Below are 18449 nucleotides of genomic sequence, written 5' to 3'. Positions count from 1 at the left end.
CCTCCAACAACAGGGACGCGCGGGAAACATCACCACCCAGCGCCGGCACAAGCCACCATCAACCTCGCCAGATGTGCGGCCCGATAGGACCCGTTGGTGGCCTGCACAAGCTTTAGCAGCAGAGAGGGCTCAAGACGCGCCAGGAAACCTGTTAGCCGAACAGTTAGGCTGTGATGTTTTATGTTGTGAACCATGTTCTTTGTGCTGAATATAGTGCTACAAGGGACAGCGGTCAGAGGATCAGGGTCGACTGGCGCTCCGGTCCCCGACACCGCCCAGCCCCTGCCGGTCAGCTAACCCCGCCGACAACTCAAGGAACTGTAAGTCATTTTCCCCCTACTTTTCGTGATAGATTTTGACATGTCGTTTTCCAGTGCGATGGGGTGCCGCGGGATGCTGGATGGTTAGGAACTAATCGAGTAACCCTGTTTTGAGATTGGTCTGACTAAGAACGTCTTTGGTCTGACGACGTTTTTAGCACGGCAAGATATCATTCAGTGCGATGGGGTTCCGCGGTAAGCTGAATGACCCCCCCCCCCCCCCCAAAAAAAAAATGTGCAGTTTTTCTTCAGCTCGGTGTGACGTTTCCAGTGCGAAGGGTTTCCGCGGAAGGCTGGACGATCCGAGAAATTGTGTTCTTTTTTTTTTTCCTTTTCGTGATTTGTTGTGATATCATCCAGTGCGAAGGGGTTCCGCGGAAAGCTGGATTCTTGGAAAACCCTAAAAGTTGTGTACGCTCTTGTTTGACATTTGGCGATTTTATCCAGCGCGACGGGGTTCCGCGGAAGGCTGGATAACATGCTATGCGGGAGTGTGTAAGGACTTGGTCCGGACTGAGGCTTGGTTATAGTGTTTGTGGGACACGGGCATAAGGAATGGAGTGAGCAATATGTTTTGCGTTTTTTGAAATTGTGCGCATAGGATCTTGTTGTTTTTCGGAACATTGCGGATTTTGCCAGATGCACTAGAGAGCTCCCTTTATGGGACACCAGAAGGGCGTGGTTCCCATAGTCGCCGAGAAGATAGGATAGCATTCGAAGAATTTTCATTCCTTCCTGTTTTCGCTCCACTTTTGTACGTGGAGAAATTTAGATCGGTATTCTCGGCGTTGATTTTCCCTCAGTTTTCGAAGCGTGCGCTGCGGCCGATTAGAGTGGGTAAGCGTTGTTTTGACGAAGTTCAGAGAAGAACATGATGAAGTGTGGGGGACAAGTCGAGAGATATAAGAAAGGGATTGGATGGGTAAGGGGAGAGGAAAGGCGAGAGAGTGATGATAAGGACGGGAAGACGGGATGAAGATAGGGAGTGATTTTTAACAGTATTCAGGAAGAGGAAAGGAGCGAATAGATACCTCGGGAAAGTATCATAGTAGGGAGGCGACGAAGTGGAAGCAATTGAATGCCGGAAATAGGTAGGAGCATAACAGCCAAAGAGGGCTGGGGCAAAGACGGCAGTTTTCCGCATCACTTCATACCGGAGGATCAATGGCGAACAGGACAAATAGGATACTATTTATTCTGTTCGCCCATTGGTCCGATAGGGATGACGTCACTTCCGGTTACCAGGTATATATAGAGGTGCACACCTGAGCACAACGTGCATGCTGCCAGATCCTCCGTCCTCGTCTGGGGCCTAAAGCGAACCCGCCCACCCAACCCTCGACATGTTCTCGCTTCGGGCGGTGCTGGGCGCCCGCTATACGGCGGGCGCATTAGCTCACAGACAACTTTAGGCTTCAGACGGCAGTTTTCCGCATCACTTCATACCGGAGGATCAATGGCGAACAGGACAAATAGGATACCTACTACTATATCTACGCGACTCAACCTCTGCTTGGAGAGTAGCTTCCTTCTACTTAACTGAAGTGTGACTTCCGTAAAATAGTATGAATGGACGAAAAGTGTTAATGGAGGTGTTTGCAGATTTGGCAGCAAGTTAATTGAACTCCTATTTTGCCAGTACTAAATAAAACCAGACACAACCTACCCCATAAATAAAAGAGTGCCAGTATTTTGTTGGTAACGGCATGCCTCAACACTAATAGCGCCTGTCGTCGCTGGCACCAGCTTTATTTACCCTTGTGACTCATGTGCTTCTACAGAAGTTCACGGGTGCATTCAGCCATCTTTTTTTAGTTGCAAGGGCACAAAGCGTCATAGTAACCTGAACAACACGCTTGACAAACATCTCGACATGTTATGTTTGCCGAATTTCACACTTCAATACTAATCATGAGGTATATTGTGTTGCACAAGATGAAGTATAACATGTTGGGCTGAAGATGTAGTTCTGGTTTGGTAACTATTCGGAGGGTCATTTCAACTCAAACAGGTAACAGTTTGAGTTTACTTGTTGGTCATATCTTTCGAGACGCTCAAGTACGTTGCTTCAAGGTGTTCTGTCTGGGAAAGTGCCGACAATTTACCATACTATTAAGCTGAAAATCTGTTGACAACAACATTAACTGACAACTAAATATACCTGGAAAACTACCGTGTCAACTGTGTACATGTGCGACAAGGTCAAAGAATATGGTGTATTCTGAAAAAGGCCCTAATGATAGCTGTCTCTTAAAATCCACTGCATGGGCATTTTATCGAAAGACACAAACCGCAATCCACGGTGATGGAGTGTAATCATAGTCTATGGCGGAAAAGCCAATCGGAGAGATTTTCTGCATCTAACGTTACATTCAGAAAAAATCCTACATCTACGTGTTAAACAACTTTGATATCGTTGATCAAAACTAAGGTTATGCTGCTTTACTCGGTTTACCTCGGAAAAGAGTTTCAAAGTTGTGTAATGTTGTAAGTAACAACTTCTCGCCGCCAAAAACGGAAGAGCAAAAGATCATCATGCAATCACTTTTGGTATGTTAATATCGATAATCCCTAGAAAAACCTGTATGTGTCTTTATTCTGGTCTCACTGCTTCAAAGCCGCATTAAATTTTCAAAACCCTTTGCGAGCCGTACGCGATTTCCCCATTCCCAAAAAGACCGTATTCGGCTCTTTTCTTGCCGCGGCCGGGAGCGGTACTGCAGGTTGGGGGTCTGTTAGGGTATACCGTCACAACTTTTTAAAATGTGAAAATGTTAGACATTAGGGTTGTAGCATTTGAAAACTTTCACAAACAGGTCCCGAAATCTTCACGTACATTTTCAATGACTTTCTAGACTCCCTAAAACGCTACTTGGCATAAAAATTATTGATTTTCATACGCGGCGTAAAGAGTCCATGTATTACCATGAATCACCCCCTATATTTTTGTACACATCAATTCTTGTACGTAATAAGTAGGTTAAGGTGTATGTGGATATCATCCGTTTCCCTTATCGCCGTTGACCTTTTACTCAACTGATCGTGGCGTAAGGGACTGTCAGAGAATCCCGCAGAAGTCACCCTTTTTAAAATTACGATCTTTCACCCCAACTGTTTGGAGACTTTACTTTTTGTACGTTTTCCCTTTTTTATCGCTTTCCTTTGACAATCTACCAAGTGTGAGCAGTGACAATATGTTATCGCCTGATGTCCTTGCTCTCTCGTCATCAAAATAACGGTACATAGTCTTGCGGACAGCCGTCTAGACGTGTGTCTTTTTCTATGACGAAATGAGAAATAACACATCGAAAGGACCTCGCAAAGTCCTGCATAGCTGAAAAATCATTTTTTTCCATATGTATATTAGGACGAATCAGTTTTGACTAGTCATGTAAAGTCAACGTTTATTGCGAATGTAAGTCAAAGTGGAGTATATTGTATAATACAATAAGCTATATAGTAAGATTAATCTAATACTGTATCAGTAGATGTAGATTTTTGCTTTACAATATTTAAAGAAACCAGTGTACAATGTTACACAAAGCCAGAATGTTGCGTCAGTGTACTTGTTGATAACAAAGATATAGTACAAGATAGACTTAGACTCTATGCCAGACATACAATAGATCTAGTAAAACTACACTTAGGTTCTATTCTATAGATAGAATATTAACTACGACGTCGTGACACAAGCGCCACGCAGTTCTATGCAGTTTTCTTTTCCTTCTGCGAGAGAAAGTAGTCAGTTCCATGACTCCAGGCGTCAACGCGCCTCAGAAAAAAATAATGTCGCCAGAGTATATAGTCAGTTCAGTTCATCCATCCGGTGACACTATGAAGTTTTTCCATACGACTCTGTCGCGCATGACAGACAGGAGGTCTCCGTCTTGGAGGCCAACATCTTCCTCAATCACCCACTTAAGGGTCAGGGATGGTCGGCCGCGTCTTCTCTAGGTCTTGTCGTCGGGCCGCCAGAGAAGAACCCTTCCAGCCATCTCGTCATGACGCATCACATGACCAGCAAGGGCCAGGCGTCGATCGCTGATGACTCTAGTAATCCGTGGCAGACCACTTTGCCAGAGTATATAACCACGTATCTTCTTGATTTCGGGTTATCTATATAATTCCAGGTTGCTATGTAGCTTACATTTAACTTTTGAACTGGTAATTCAGCTTTGCCCTTTCGATAGTATGGTTGGAAAAAGAGTAATTTTTGTTAAAGTTTTTTTTTTTAATCCCCTCACCTTAAATCACCTTATGTAGATTTCAATCTAATAGGAAATATAGTGCATGAGCAAACACCAAGTGTCTACTTTTTGTTGACAAAAAACTTGTTATAAATTGCCTCATATTTTCACATTTTTAAAAGCTGTGACAGAGCCTTACCTACAGACCGCTCCCGACCGCAGGAAGAAAAGTGTCGTTTTCTTCTGTACATGTTTTATACCCGACATGCACTTATCCAATAGCCGACGTAGCATGGCTAATACTGTTAACGTCAATCACAGCGAACCTTGTTCAGTCCTTTTAACAGTGCCACGCCGGTATTGGCTATGTCCTGATCAGAAGTCAAGGACAATGTCCGGATGTACTGCTTCTCTTGGCTGAAGGAGTGGAATCCACCCGTCGTCTTAAGATTCTTGGCCTTCTCGTCGTAGTAATACCTTAGATTCGTGCTGTCCTTGTTGGAAGGAAGGATCTCGTAGACGTATACCCAGTTGCAAAGATGTAGCATCATAACAACCCCTAAAGAAACACAAATAATCCCGTTATATTTCGCAACAAAAGTATTTTTACACTTCCAAAGTCACCTCCAACGTTTCTGTGGCTTTCAGCTGCTTTCCTCGGGGCATAATGTGTTCTGTCACTGCTTATCGTAAGGTGGCGCAGATGCAGCAATGCGATCAAAAACGCAAGGTGTCAAAAAGTTCATTATGCCGGCCCATTGAAGGCAGCTAAAAACGACCAAGATTGTTGTTGCGCCCAAAATGACATGACATATGAAAGCTTTTTAAGAATACAATGTTTTGTGACCCTTTTGGAACATTTACCACCCTTTCAAAGTTCAAAGTACTATGCTAAAAACCTCCGCACTTTGGGCGTCGCCGAAATGTAACTCTGGAGATCGTAAAATACTTACCGAACATGCCAGTGCTGGGAGACTTGTCCGTTTTCTTACACTTCCCTGTTGCGATGCAGAAACGCCCGAGTTCAGTAGCAATGTCTTTCCCGAAGTCTGGTATCAGTATGAAAGGCATTGTCCTGTTAGGGTGTGTTCTTCCAAACTCTTTCAAGTTTTCAAAAACGCGAAATCGGTCTTTCTTGGTGTCTATACCTCGTGGTGCCAAACGAACTGCGTCAAAGTTTCTGACGACAGTGATTTCACGGTTGAACATGGCGATACTGTCGTTCAAAAATTCTTTCTTGCATGCTCGTCCAGGTATCCTAGTGTTGATGAGCCGTATGTCCGTCCGGCTGCCGACAAACTCTTCAAACGTTTCCGTCGGAGCACAGTTGAATCTCAGAACGGCGTCGTGGGCATCTGAAACAAAAACACAGAATGGTGTTCAAATATCTATTATGTGTCACACGAAGGGCTCTATATAGGTAACAAATCGTTACTTCAAGGGGCATTTCACTCCAGGAAGGAGTGTTATTTTCCGAATGATGTTGATTGTAGGAAGTGACAAATTACTACAGCTGGACTTCTGATCTGAAATGTTTGTCTACCAATACATATCTAAATTTAGACACGTTACCCCAAAAGCACTGAACTTAAGTGCGAATACGCACTAGGGTATTCCCACTGAAGACACTGTAATACGCACCTATCTCCCGCCCGTACGTGTGGAGCATGAGCCCGTGACTGCTGCTTACAACCGCGCAGGAGTTGTAGCTGACCGAATTCTCCAGACTCCCCTTTGGTAGAACCTCTTCGTCCGAACGATTCTCAAAGTTGGTGGAGTTCTGCGTTATCGTTGAAAATGATATCTTCGTCTTCACGTTACAATACAGCCCATCAATGGTTTGAGGAACGTCTGTCGTGTTTGGAAACTTGCTGAGGAGAACGTTGACAAGGATGCAGAGACATAGCACACCAATGAAAAGAGTCGTCTTTGTGGCCCTCATGGCTCGTGATCACACTTGAGGACGATTTGGTCAATGCAATGGATCTAGATCTGAAATATGAAACAAACATTTCAATGAAAATCGAGCAGAATGAGCTGAAAGATCAGAAGTCCAGCTGTAGTAACAAGGAAAGCACCTAGATGGCCTAGTCACACACACGCAAACGAGAGAGAGAGGGGGGGAGGGAGAGAGAGAGAGAGACAGAGATAGAGGAGAGACTACTTACATGTATATAACATATTTTATAAGGCAACAAACGATAGTTTGGTTTCTTGTCCTGTGATGTAGTTGTACGTATTCTCGAGGGAGTTCGGCTTGCACACCGAGAAATGTACACATACTGCTACTCTTGTACGGACTACTAGGACTGGTACGTAGAGGATGTGAGTCAGGTGTGAGCCACTACGGCACAAGTACATGTAACGTTACGGCAGTTGAAGTATTTTGTATATCTATTGTGTTAAACTTTGTTGTCGCCAATTTGCAACCTATAACGCCTGACAGCGGCGGCGGCTTGGTAACGGTAATGGTCTTGGTAATGGTACACCGAGGGAGCTTATCGCTTGTAGGTTTGCGCACCATGACGGTCAATGTCTGCCTTCGGGCAGGAAGGTACGGGACTTATAAAGTTAAATACCTATTCTTAGCCGGTCGTTGGCGCGACGTTTCAAGTGACGAAGTTTGGAAGGGTACCGCCTTCTATAGTACACTTTTGCGTTTTAGGTAAACAGCCGCTCTAGACACCTGTAGGGCTATGAGTCTACCTTTACCTTCTGTATGTCCTTTGTATATGGCACCGTTAAAATAAGATATAACTTCAGTGCATCGCCACATTGTCATTGTCTGTCTTTAAGCAAATGGAACAAAATGAGTACAGTAAATTGATTTCCTACCTGAGTTGATGACATTGTTTCTGCTTTCGGGATCATTTCAACTGGTTGGTTCAAGTTTCCCCAAACACGTCACGAGGAGCCCACGTGACCGAATGATAAACATCACGATTTCCGAGGAGTGGAAGTTCAGTTCAGTTCAGTTCAGTTTGTCATGTAATCTTCGATTGGTGCATATGAAGCCCAAATAAACTAGTGTGTCCGTTTTGTCCTACGTATCCAGCTAGAGTCCGAGCTGTCAGGTGATTTGCAAAGTGGCCTCATTCAGTACATTGACGTTCACAATATTTATGCCAAAACACCTGTGTTGACAAAGGCAGAGAGTTACCCCACGAAAGATCACCAGCAGTATTTTTCGAGGCAATGGCATTCTTCAACACAATACAGAGTGCCGTCATTGATACCATCTTTATTTAACCTTGTGACTCAGGTGCTTATACAGCGGTATTCTGGTGCCTTCGGCCTCTTCTTAATTTTGTTCCCCTTGTCGTGAGTTACAAGGGAACAAAGAGACATAGTAACCTGAACACCTCGACATTATGTTTGCCGAACTTCACACTCGTGAGGCATACCTGTCTGCTGTGTTGCACAAGACGAAGTATAACATGTTGAGCTGAAGATGTGATTCTGGTTTAGTAACTATTTGGATGGTCACCACACTTCAAACAGGCAACAGTTTGAGTTTACTTGTTGCTGATATCTTTCGAGGTGCTTACGTACGTTGCTTTAAGGTGCCCTGTCTGGAAAAGCACCAGCAATTTACATACTATGTTTGAAAATCTGTTGACAAGAACATTAACTGACAGCTAAATATACCTGGGGTCTATGGGGACAGGGACTCTGTCCTTGGTGCTGAAACGCCAAAGTCCAAACGGTGGTACTCGTTTGACGACACTGGAACGGAGCCTTTTCAGTTCATATTTCCCATTATATGGAAGCTTTAATGACACAACAAAAAGTATGATCGACCATAAACTAGAAAATATGGATACGGAAAAATCTTAAAATTCTACTGACTAAAGAATTTAGTATAACAAAAATCTTTGTACAATCTGGTGGGGCTAAACGTGACAATATCTTTTCTTATCACAAGGTAATCTTTTTAGCACCATGTCGGTCTGAGTACTGCAGAACATCTGTTTGCTTGGGACCATATGCTTTACTTGCCTTTGTTTATCAATCCATCATAAACCTGTCAAACCTCTTTGCCTCCTGCTTTGTACAACATTTAAGAAACCCTTTAATAGCGATGTCAACACAACAAAATGCAACAGTATTTGTAAAAAAAAAACAAGTTTAATTCTGATTGACATGAAAGACCTACATGTAAATACAGAAAAACACAAATAATTGTTTGGCACTAAGTATAATGACTGTTTTATATAAGCATGAAAACAGAATCTGATTCTCCCCAGAAGGAAACAGCTTACCACAAAAACTTCCTACTCTAATAGCTCCAGGTTATGTGATGAATCTGCATGCCATCTTTTTATTTTAGAATAACCTGCCTTTTGCAGGTCCTGGTTTTTAGGCAAAAGATAATTCACATGAACAAAGTCCACTTGTTCCTTCACCACAGAGGTGCTACCAAAGTGATGAAGTTCTGTTGTGAAACATGCACCAGTACCAGTAATGACAGAAATGTCCTAATCTAGGGATTAGCAAAATCAAGCCTCTAGGCTGTAATAACAAAAGCAAAAGAATATTCACAGCAGCTGCATATACAAGAAAGAAAGAAGATCATGACACTTAAATGTATCAACATAAAAATAAAGAAGGTACTGCTTTTACACAAAACACTTATTACTATAAGTATAAGGTTTGCTCACTTTGAAATATAATAGTACTGACCAAGACTAATCCATAAATTTGCTAACATACATGTGTTCTTAAACACATTGCATTTGTGAAAGAAGATCGTTAAGGTGGTCACCAGTAAAATTGTTGCACCTCTGCTATACTGATAACATTTCTTTTTTTTTAAAGATATAACTCCAGCATATTGGATAAAAGTTGTAGGAATTGTTGGGTTTAGGGAATAGTATTTTTCTAATTTTCTACTAGATAAAAAATGCACATTTTTGGCCTCACGAACAGTGTGTATATTTCATTATTTAGCAATGAAAGGTCTAAGTACCTTCAATTAGTTTCCTTAGCATGCCGTACTAAAACTACAAGAAAGACTCTTTCTGCACAAATCAGGACATGCATGAGTATAGGCTGACATATTGTGTACAGTAGACAGTCACTTCCCCAAAACTTACATATGAACAAAAATATACTATTCTTAGAATAAAGTCAAGTGAGAAATAGCACCATATAATCATGAGGTGAGAACAGAATTCCCATTATACGATGTTGTTTTGAGGTTCTTTAATATAGAACAGGCAGATAAATGCCATAAAATACACCATATCTTCCTTAAGACTAAATTTATTAACAAGTTACACTGCAGCCAGAAGATATATATCTAAAACTTTCTTGAGTGACAGTGGGTATAATTCAAGGGGTCTACTTTTACTTAAGTAGCTTCATTTTTTTGGTATAGGAGTACAATTAGATTTTTTTGTCATTTTCTCCTCCTTAGTAAAGGCATATATTGAGTCACTCAAATACTTATCTCTCATTTCTCTACTATTGGAAGCAAACTTGGCCGACTGAAAAGCCAAACTCTTGTCCATTTTCATTCAGCTCAAACACCCCAAAGTCTCTGACAGGAACACATTCTGTGGCCGTTGTGTTGATTTCTATAACTGTCAGGTCCAGCTGGGGGGAGGCAAACTGGAAAAACAAGGGACATGTTGTTATGAGACTTGGTGTGACAACATTGGGTAAATGTTTCACTCCTTGGTTCACTCTACATATGTTGATTTATTCATATTACTCTAGTCAAATGGACATATAGGAAAGAACTTATACAGCTACTGACCCGAAAAATGTCAGACTGTTATTTAAGTTAACTTTACAAACATTCATGAAATTACCATTGATAAGTCTAGGAGGAAAAGCACTGGGTATGCTGACAACTACTAAGTATATCATTTGTCACCTGTAACCTATTCCTCTTATGAGTATGAGGTCACTATAGACAGGGGTCTTAATGCTTAAGGTAATGAAAAAAAATCATCAAAGAGACTAAACAAAAATTGCTCACATTGGCCAAGTGGTCCTCATGTAGAGGTGGTCACAAGTTTGACTGTATACAACATGTAATTTTGTATTGGCTTCAGGATGAGTCAGCATGTGGAGAGTAAGATGGAACAGAAAGGTACTAACCTGGCATCCATCATATATAGTCTTTACCCCAGGAGTTCCATAGGTTAGTATGTTGTCATTGTTGGACCGGAGTTGTACCGCCTGATCGTAGCCGTCAGTGTTCCAGTTGTACCAGGCTACCGCCGACGAGCACTCGAACGTGAAGGTCTGGGTCGCGCGCGTGCTCATGGCCTGGATGTAGTTTAGCTGCACAGGGTCGCCGTCGTACTGGATCTGATTAAACATAAACACAGATAATTATTATTTGACTAATGAAAAGTAGAATATATAAAACCAATATGATGTAATACATGTAGTTACCTTTATCAACTGTAGATTCCACTTGAGTAACTGGTGAAACCGATATCCACTAGTATTGTAGTAACTGAAATTGTTGTAACATAATGTACAATGTATATGTGTAGTACTAGACTGTAACTTAAACGGTGCAATAAGTTGTTCATTATGAGCTGAACTATATTCATACCGTATATTGAATATCTTAAAAAACTATCAATCTTTGTCTTCTACTAAATCATTTCCATTTCGATTTCAAAACATACCTCTCGCATATGACTTACTTAAGACATCACGCAGAATCATCAAGTAAATTGAATTGCCAACAACCTACCTCAAAACCACCTTCCAACTCACTGAACCAGGTAAAGTTGTCAACCTTGTGTGGACTTCTTGGGGACTGAAAAAGATTTTACAAATCATAATTTCAAGTTAGGGACACATGTAGACTACTGAAACAATAAAATGTTTTTGACTTGGAGATATCAGCTAATGACTATTTTGTTTCAGATTTAAGAACTACCTTGAAGTCACTGCTCTTATCTCCGCAGCCAGCCTAACTTGCTGTCATCATTTAATCTTATGATTTGACTAATCTACAATCACAACCAGGATTTGTTTGACACCAATACGTCTTAGATTTTGCTGTGAAAAGCACACAAAGAGAAATTCTGTGACTAGCTTAAATCCTCTTACCATTTGATGGCAATCTAAAGTTGCATCTTTATGCTTCTTGATCTTATGATTGTAATATGTTGTGTGATGCAAAAAGAATGATTTAAAAGACAGTAAAATTTACCAAATGTACAGATGAAATTTGTTGAGCCAATTTGGTAATCTAGTGGTCACAGGTTCTAATGCAAAAGGGGTGTTAAAAAGTTGTTCTTATATGATGATAAAAGGCAGATGTCCACTCACAGCCAAGGTGCTGTTGGTGGGCTGGAAGCAGGTCAGTCCTCCAGCTGTGAAGTTACAGAAGGCCTGGAACGCATTCTCTAGGCAGCCTCCATCCGGGTCTATGAAGTAATAACCTAACAACACAGAGGGAAGTCAAGAAAACAGGTGAAATACTATAGTCACACACAATTTCTGCATTTCAATTGTTTAGCAGGGACTGTCACATGAGTGCATGAGTGTGCGCGCGTGCACATACACAGACGTACACACACACACTCTCACTAACACATCTACACACAAACACACCTACACACACATGTGCACACACCTACACACACACACATGCATGCATACACACACATATACTCCCTAACACACCTACACATGTACACACAGCTGGTGTGTTACGCCAAAGGGCAGTAATACTGGCTATATAGATACAAATACACACACACAATCTCTCTCTCTCACACACACACACACACACACACACACACACACACACACACTCTCTCTCTCTCTCACACACGCACACACATACGTACACACACACACACACACACAGGTCTGCCTCACCATCCTTCAGTCCTGGCTGTGCTAACATCAGGTCCCTACACGTGGTGGCAGGATACTCAGCTGTGCCCCAGGGGCCTCCGATGATGGTCTTCACAATCCCCTGTAGCCTGTCCATCTCTCCCTCAAAGTAGTCCGTCCACTCTGCTACCTGTATCTTACTGATGAGCTGTAACAAGTATCATACAGATACAGATACAAGATACGACTACAAATTAGCACAAATTTGACATGGTCTAGTACAATAATTTGGATCTACTATTCTGCTCATGATTATTTGGACTTGATAACGTGGTAACTGCTCTGACACGAAGGTTCAGAAGAAAAATAGGAAGTAAGAAAAAACATGGTCACCTTTTTGAGATGATCTATATCTGTTGCTGGAGAGAAAATCTCTTTCACAACTCCATTTTCTTCTCCAAAACCACTGGTGGTGCCTAGGCAAAGAAAGGATGTACAAAATAAGAAGATGATGACTTTGTATAGCAATTAAAGATATATCCAGACGAGTCAGGGTTCACAGAATCTTAGAGTTTATTGAGCATCATATAAAGTGATCATTTTTGTTTTAGTTGTAGTAAAACAGAGGAATTAAAAACATAATCAAATAGTTTTAATGAAGAACATGGTAATAATACTTTTAATTTCTTTTTTGTCTAGTGTAGGCACAAAAGTTTTGATAAAATCTGAATAAAAATCAGTGACACCTTACAAATAGTTCTCTCTCTTCCAACTACAATCGACAACACTCATCTGTAAACTTCTCCCTCCTGCCCACCTAATACAACTTTAGTGAAAAATGGTGGCCTCTGTAGTGAGATTACGTAGTTAGTTACTAATTTACCAACTGTTGTTACCTGTTCCAGTCCCTGTCCCAAAAACGGATCCGCCTCCCCCAGTTGTGAAGGTCCCACTGGTTCCTGATGTTCCTGTCACAAACACGGTTTCCCCAGTGCCGGTCGGGACTGTCCGAGACCCTCCGTTCTGGTTGAAGGCCTCTGCAGGATATCCGTTCTCACCTGCCACCTGGGAGTAGGAGCCTCCTGTTCCCGTCTGGTTGGTTACAGACCCTGCCTCACCTGTTAGATAGAAAAGTGACAGATAAGGACAGATGACAAACTTGTTGCACTTTCTCTTTGACAGTCCACCCCAATTTTTTTTCTGGATCATGAAAGGTACTACATGTAGGTCAGAAGTAACAAAGTATTTTGTTACACAATTTCCCTATCAAGGTGGACTTCTGTCCAGTGGCATTGGTAGTTAACTAACTTTGAGATTATTTTAAACACCTTTTGACAACATGAATTATTATTTCACTTTGCCACAAGTTTACAAAAGGTATTTTAAGTAATACAGTTTCAATACCCGGGAAGTTGTTAAGAGATCATTGAGCATTATCAGCCATGATTCCTCATTTGCCAAAACCAATGCCTGTCTAGATTTTAAAAAAATGACAAAAATATGCACTTACCTACAACAACCACGCCCAAGCCCAGGAGCCTGGCCTCCCCCGTCATGTTCAGGAACTTGCCAATGGACATCATCTCAGTTTCTCCTGCCAGCACTGTGCCATTGGGGAAGATCTTGGTTCCAGAGGACACATTGAATTTTCTGAAACAATACATATCATCATCATCATATTATAGGTACATTTGTACATCATGACATCAGTATAGTCAACCATGTGTCTCTGCCCAAGCAGCAACCATTCATTTGTGGTCCTCAGGGGAATTTACATTGCCCTCAACAACCAAATTGATTGACAGTGGGACCCAACACAGGGACAGCCACCTTAAACAGGGGATTTCTGCAGGTGCCTGCCTGGTAACCACTCAATGGGCTGGCCTAGGGAGTTTTACCAGCCACATGCTAGTCCTACTATAAAGCAAATTATGGTCTTTTTCTGTCAGTTTTTTTCTGGCTGACTTTTGCATTTGTACAACTACTACTGTCCCACTGAGCAAAGTCATTAACCTCTAAGGGTAAAATTCCAGGACCAATTAAATGTACCAATCATGTGCCAAACCAACAGAAACACCACATATTTTGCTGAGGCCAGGGTTGACTGCATTTTGTACCTTGTAGATCCAGTTTCAGCATCAAACAAAATGGCTGCACCGTCCACAACACGTATGAGGAAGGTGTTTGTCCCATTGCTGATGCTAAGGGTCGCTCCTGAGGACAAAAATGACAACATTCTATTTGTTCATGAACATAACAGTATTCAGTTCCTATACAGTATTATCTGTACGATATGTACTTCCACTATGAAAAGTCAAGTGTGTTTAAAATCTAGCAAGCATTTACACAATGTAAAAAAATCCATTGAAACACAGAAAATACAGTATGTTTTGATGAGTGAATATTTATCGCAGGTTGCTATAATTTTGCATAAAATAATGCATGAGAAATCTTGACGATCCCAGCCCATCACTATGTTTGTTATCATTTACTGACTATGTTTGTTTATCAGGGCCTAAGTGATCAGTGCATATGACCAGTAGTAATAGCTTTATTTCAAGTTAACCATCATATAAAAGCATACAACTGTGGATTGAACACTTCCTTGAGTGTATGCTGGTGTATAATGGTAAAAAATAAACTATTATGCACAATCATCAGTCTCTCTACTAACAAAAGCTCCTGTCATGGACCAGTGTTTTGACTTGCCTTCTGACACATTGTACCCTGTAGCCTTGTACAAGTCCATGTCCAGTTCTTGTATACTTTCTGTCACTCCTCTACCAGTCTCTCCTCCAGTTATCTAAGGGATAGAACAAAATGTATGAGAACCAAAACTTATTTTACAAGCCAGCTGCCTTTCCAATATAAATCATAAGCCAAACTCGCAGGTCATTATGCACTAAAGATTCCTTATTTTTAAAAGCTGTGGCTTATCATGATAAGCACTCACTTTTTGTCTGCTGACATCTTGTCTTGCAGCACAGTTATTTACCAAGCTGGTGTCATTTATGTAATGTATCAACACCATGAGTCACCAAAGCTGCAACTGAGTTGCCACGTGATGTCAGGGGCAAACAATAGGACAAGACATCCAAGCTTCGTCCTTTGGAGCTGTTGCAAAACCTTTAAAAGCAATTTATTGTCAAGGGCACTCTGCACCCATGCATCAGAGCAATTCTTGTCATCTTCAGGGGATTGGGAGTTATGGAAAAGTCCCTTGCCTTAAGTACTGTTCAAAACAGCCTGGAAGTTAGTGGGACCAGCCACAGCATCAAGACAAAGCTTACTTTTCTATGAAGGATAGAGTGATTCTTACTGCACTGTACCTTTGAAAACATTAGAGCAAAGGGAAAGCCAGTGGCCTCTGCATTGTATTGTGCAAATCAAAGAAAGAAAGAAAGTTGCCTTTTGCACAATTGATGCCATGTCAAGGAAAGAGAACAGCCTAGAGGGATCAGTCAAAGCAGCAAAACAGTTTGCCTCATCACTGTTGATGTCAACACTTAGAAAAAAATATCCAAGAAGCTGAAGGTATCTGCAGGTGCTTAAGAACTCAACAATTGCTGGGAAGCTTGTAAGTGTGTCAATTAACAGTACAGCTTCATGAAGCCCAAAGTTGCTGGGAAGACAGTTACTTCAAAGGGAACAGTCTGTCAAGTGTCAAAGCAGATAAGCAGTAAGAGTGAAGTCAGGAATGCCTACCACTTCCTCTCCAATGATAGGATTGTAGAGTGGGGTGTTGCCACGTATCTACGGTGAAAAGTGGGGGTATGAAGGTCCATGAAGTCAACACAAAGATCCATGAATCGAGTTTGTAGGAAAAATGTTATGACAGCATTACAAAAACATCCTCAGGGCAATACTGACTGGTACCATTCTACACTATTGCAAGGTGTTGCTCCTAACAACGCATTGCCAAACATGAAGTAATGTATGTTTGGGACTGCATTGTTAGCAGTGACAGCTAGCTGCAGTGTAGAATACCATTCAGTACTGCCCTGATGAGGAAGGTGACAGATGGTCACTGAAATGTCGGCTATGGATAAAAAATACATGTAGATCCAACCAGATGAAATCATTCACGGATGTTAACATATAGCACACATAACTGTTACAAATGTATCTGTTACCATCTTTAATTATGGAATGAGAAAATGAATACTTTTTGATTACTGATAGGTTAATCAAAACAAAATACATGCTACCTTTAATCATGCAGGACACTAAAGGCTTTACAGGCTAGCTAAAACAAACAAACAAAATTACTGTGTACCAAAATGATTTAAGTTTCCTTTCCCTCTGATGCAGTAGAATCATACTTACCCATCAATATTTCATCTTAAAAAATCAACATGACAGCACAACCACAGAAGAAAAATAATCATTTGTCTAACATAGTTGAGTGCAGAAAATGTATGCAACCAAGGGTTCAAGCTTTCTTCCATGAATGTCAGTCAATGGTCATCGGTACTCAAACAAGTTCTACCCTGCCTTTCAAAAATAAATTGTCATCACATTTACAGATAGATAGACAGATGTGTAACAGAATTGTGGCAAACGTAAAAAGCAGCAGTGACTGACGGATAGGTATCATCCATCAAAGTATCATCAGCTTCATAAAAACAACTCTTAAAGATTATTCTTAATTATGGGCGAATCAGTGGAGATAGCCAAGGGGATACAAGAACACCATAGGTCACCTCTCCTATATCCTGATCAGACTCAGGACTGGACAGAGGCTGGACACGGCCAGAAGACTGACCAGAGGTAGGTGATTGGCTACCCTCAAGCTCAAGAAGAAAGTTACTGTCAGCCACCTGTGGCTGATCATTTTCAGTAGGAAAAGTATAGTTGGTGGTCTGGACATAGGCAGGAGACTGCCCATAGTCAGAGTTTGGAGGCTGAAGAATGAAGAAACTCCATGCATGTAAGGCTGACAATTACGGTGCAATTAAAAATGTAAGCTGTGCAATACTTGCAACAGATGGAGGGAAAGAAACATTGTGTATTTCAGACAGCTCTATATCGTCTACCTTGTTCTCCTCTCAACCTGGAGGTCAATGGACTAGGTAGGTAGGTAATTATTTCAGATAGGAACATAGAATTGAATACAACAATTTGTACAAGATTGTATGGACTGGGGACAATAAACTAAGAATCTTAGCAGCAAGTCATAAAGATGCAAGTGGCAAACTTTATCAACCCTTGGCTTGCCCACTAAATGTACTAATCAAGATGATTTCAAAAGTGCACTGCAAGGTACATAATAATAATAATAATATATACAATAACTAGTAGTAAATTAAAAAAGCCCAATTCTCCAAAAAGAAAATGAAGATTGTGCCTCTATAGAAAATATGTTGCTTTTATATTGGCTTGCAAGAAGAGCAAAAGGTAAAAGACAACCTGAGAATTGGAAGTCACATAATATGTTGTTGCTGTGTAAAGACAAATCTAGTTAAGAGGACACACTGAGTACTGACCGGAGCACTTCCACCAGCACCTGCACCTCCACCCGCTCCAGGGAAACCTCCACCAGTGAAGAAAGAAGTAGTTCCTGGTGGTCCCTATGGGAATAGAATAAAAGTTGTAAGACAAACCTTTGTCATAAGCAACAGTGTTGAGGCTGCCATTGTGTGAATTGCTGTAAATGCTATCGTTCTGGAAGCATTGCAATTGATGTTTCTTTCCTGTTGAATATAGAGCTTTTCATGCAGACCTATAAACATTATTAGTCATTAGGGAATTCAGACATGCATATTTGTAACAAAATGAAATTAATAGAATTATCTTACCCTGTCTCCAGGAGGGCCCTGTATATGAAAAAAACAATGGTACTGATTAGCAAAGGAAGTTTTTTTTTTCTCCAATATGACAAGTTGGGACAATGATTACAATGCTTGTATTAGCTTTGAGTGACATTGCCACTGTAAAACTAACAAATCAATTTGATTGTATAGCCCCTATGAGAACGTGGCAAAGACAATCTAAGCAGACTTACAGGTGGGCCAGGAATGCCAGGTGGACCAGGAGCTCCCTGTATTATTGTTCAGATAAAACAGACCATTGTTTGATAACTGTCAGTGTCAAATTACAAATTAACGTGGATGGCATATAGGATTAT

At 41.2% G+C, this 18449-nt stretch overlaps 2 protein-coding genes across 2 annotated transcripts; both read right to left on the bottom strand.

The window, feature by feature from the left end:
* Positions 1-4570: 4570 nt before the first annotated feature.
* LOC118421297 (beta-galactoside alpha-2,6-sialyltransferase 1-like) lies at positions 4571-6497 on the bottom strand. The gene is made up of 3 exons (XM_035828529.1): positions 6149-6497; positions 5461-5862; positions 4571-5066 (listed from the first exon to the last, which is right to left on the bottom strand). The coding sequence occupies exons 1-3, from the start codon at positions 6447-6449 to the stop codon at positions 4819-4821; spliced, it is 951 nt and encodes a 316-aa protein (XP_035684422.1). The 5' UTR covers positions 6450-6497; the 3' UTR covers positions 4571-4818.
* A 3376-nt stretch (positions 6498-9873) lies between these two features.
* LOC118421390 (collagen alpha-1(XI) chain-like) lies at positions 9874-18365 on the bottom strand. Its single transcript, XM_035828652.1, has 14 exons — positions 18327-18365; positions 18121-18138; positions 17809-17892; positions 16028-16075; positions 15032-15125; positions 14440-14536; positions 13833-13972; positions 13219-13440; positions 12716-12798; positions 12365-12530; positions 11810-11922; positions 11226-11291; positions 10616-10828; positions 9874-10120 (listed from the first exon to the last, which is right to left on the bottom strand). Exons 5-14 carry the CDS (start codon positions 15069-15071, stop codon positions 9974-9976), a joined length of 1287 nt encoding a protein of 428 aa, XP_035684545.1. The 5' UTR covers positions 15072-15125; positions 16028-16075; positions 17809-17892; positions 18121-18138; positions 18327-18365; the 3' UTR covers positions 9874-9973.
* Positions 18366-18449: the final 84 nt, after the last annotated feature.

The sequence above is a fragment of the Branchiostoma floridae genome, chromosome 8 (assembly GCF_000003815.2).
Source record: "Branchiostoma floridae strain S238N-H82 chromosome 8, Bfl_VNyyK, whole genome shotgun sequence".
In the NCBI taxonomy this organism is placed as follows: domain Eukaryota; kingdom Metazoa; phylum Chordata; class Leptocardii; order Amphioxiformes; family Branchiostomatidae; genus Branchiostoma; species Branchiostoma floridae.
Note: the sequence above shows the minus strand (reverse complement) of the source record. Positions and strands in the feature narration are given on the sequence as shown.

Excerpts from the sequence above, each read along its gene's own strand:
- LOC118421297 (XM_035828529.1), bottom strand. The coding sequence starts at position 6,449 with ATGAGGGCCACAAAGACGACTCTTTTCATTGGTGTGCTATGTCTCTGC. Across the intron at positions 5,863-6,148 it reads CACGTACGGGCGGGAGATAG|ATGCCCACGACGCCGTTCTG; the intron begins GTGCGTATTACA and ends TTTTTGTTTCAG. Across the intron at positions 5,067-5,460 it reads TCCCAGCACTGGCATGTTCG|GGGTTGTTATGATGCTACAT; the intron begins GTAAGTATTTTA and ends GTGTTTCTTTAG.
- LOC118421390 (XM_035828652.1), bottom strand. The coding sequence starts at position 15,071 with ATGGACTTGTACAAGGCTACAGGGTACAATGTGTCAGAAG. Across the intron at positions 14,537-15,031 it reads AGGGTACAATGTGTCAGAAG|GAGCGACCCTTAGCATCAGC; the intron begins GCAAGTCAAAAC and ends TTTTGTCCTCAG. Across the intron at positions 10,121-10,615 it reads CTATATATGATGGATGCCAG|TTTGCCTCCCCCCAGCTGGA; the intron begins GTTAGTACCTTT and ends TTGTTTTTCCAG.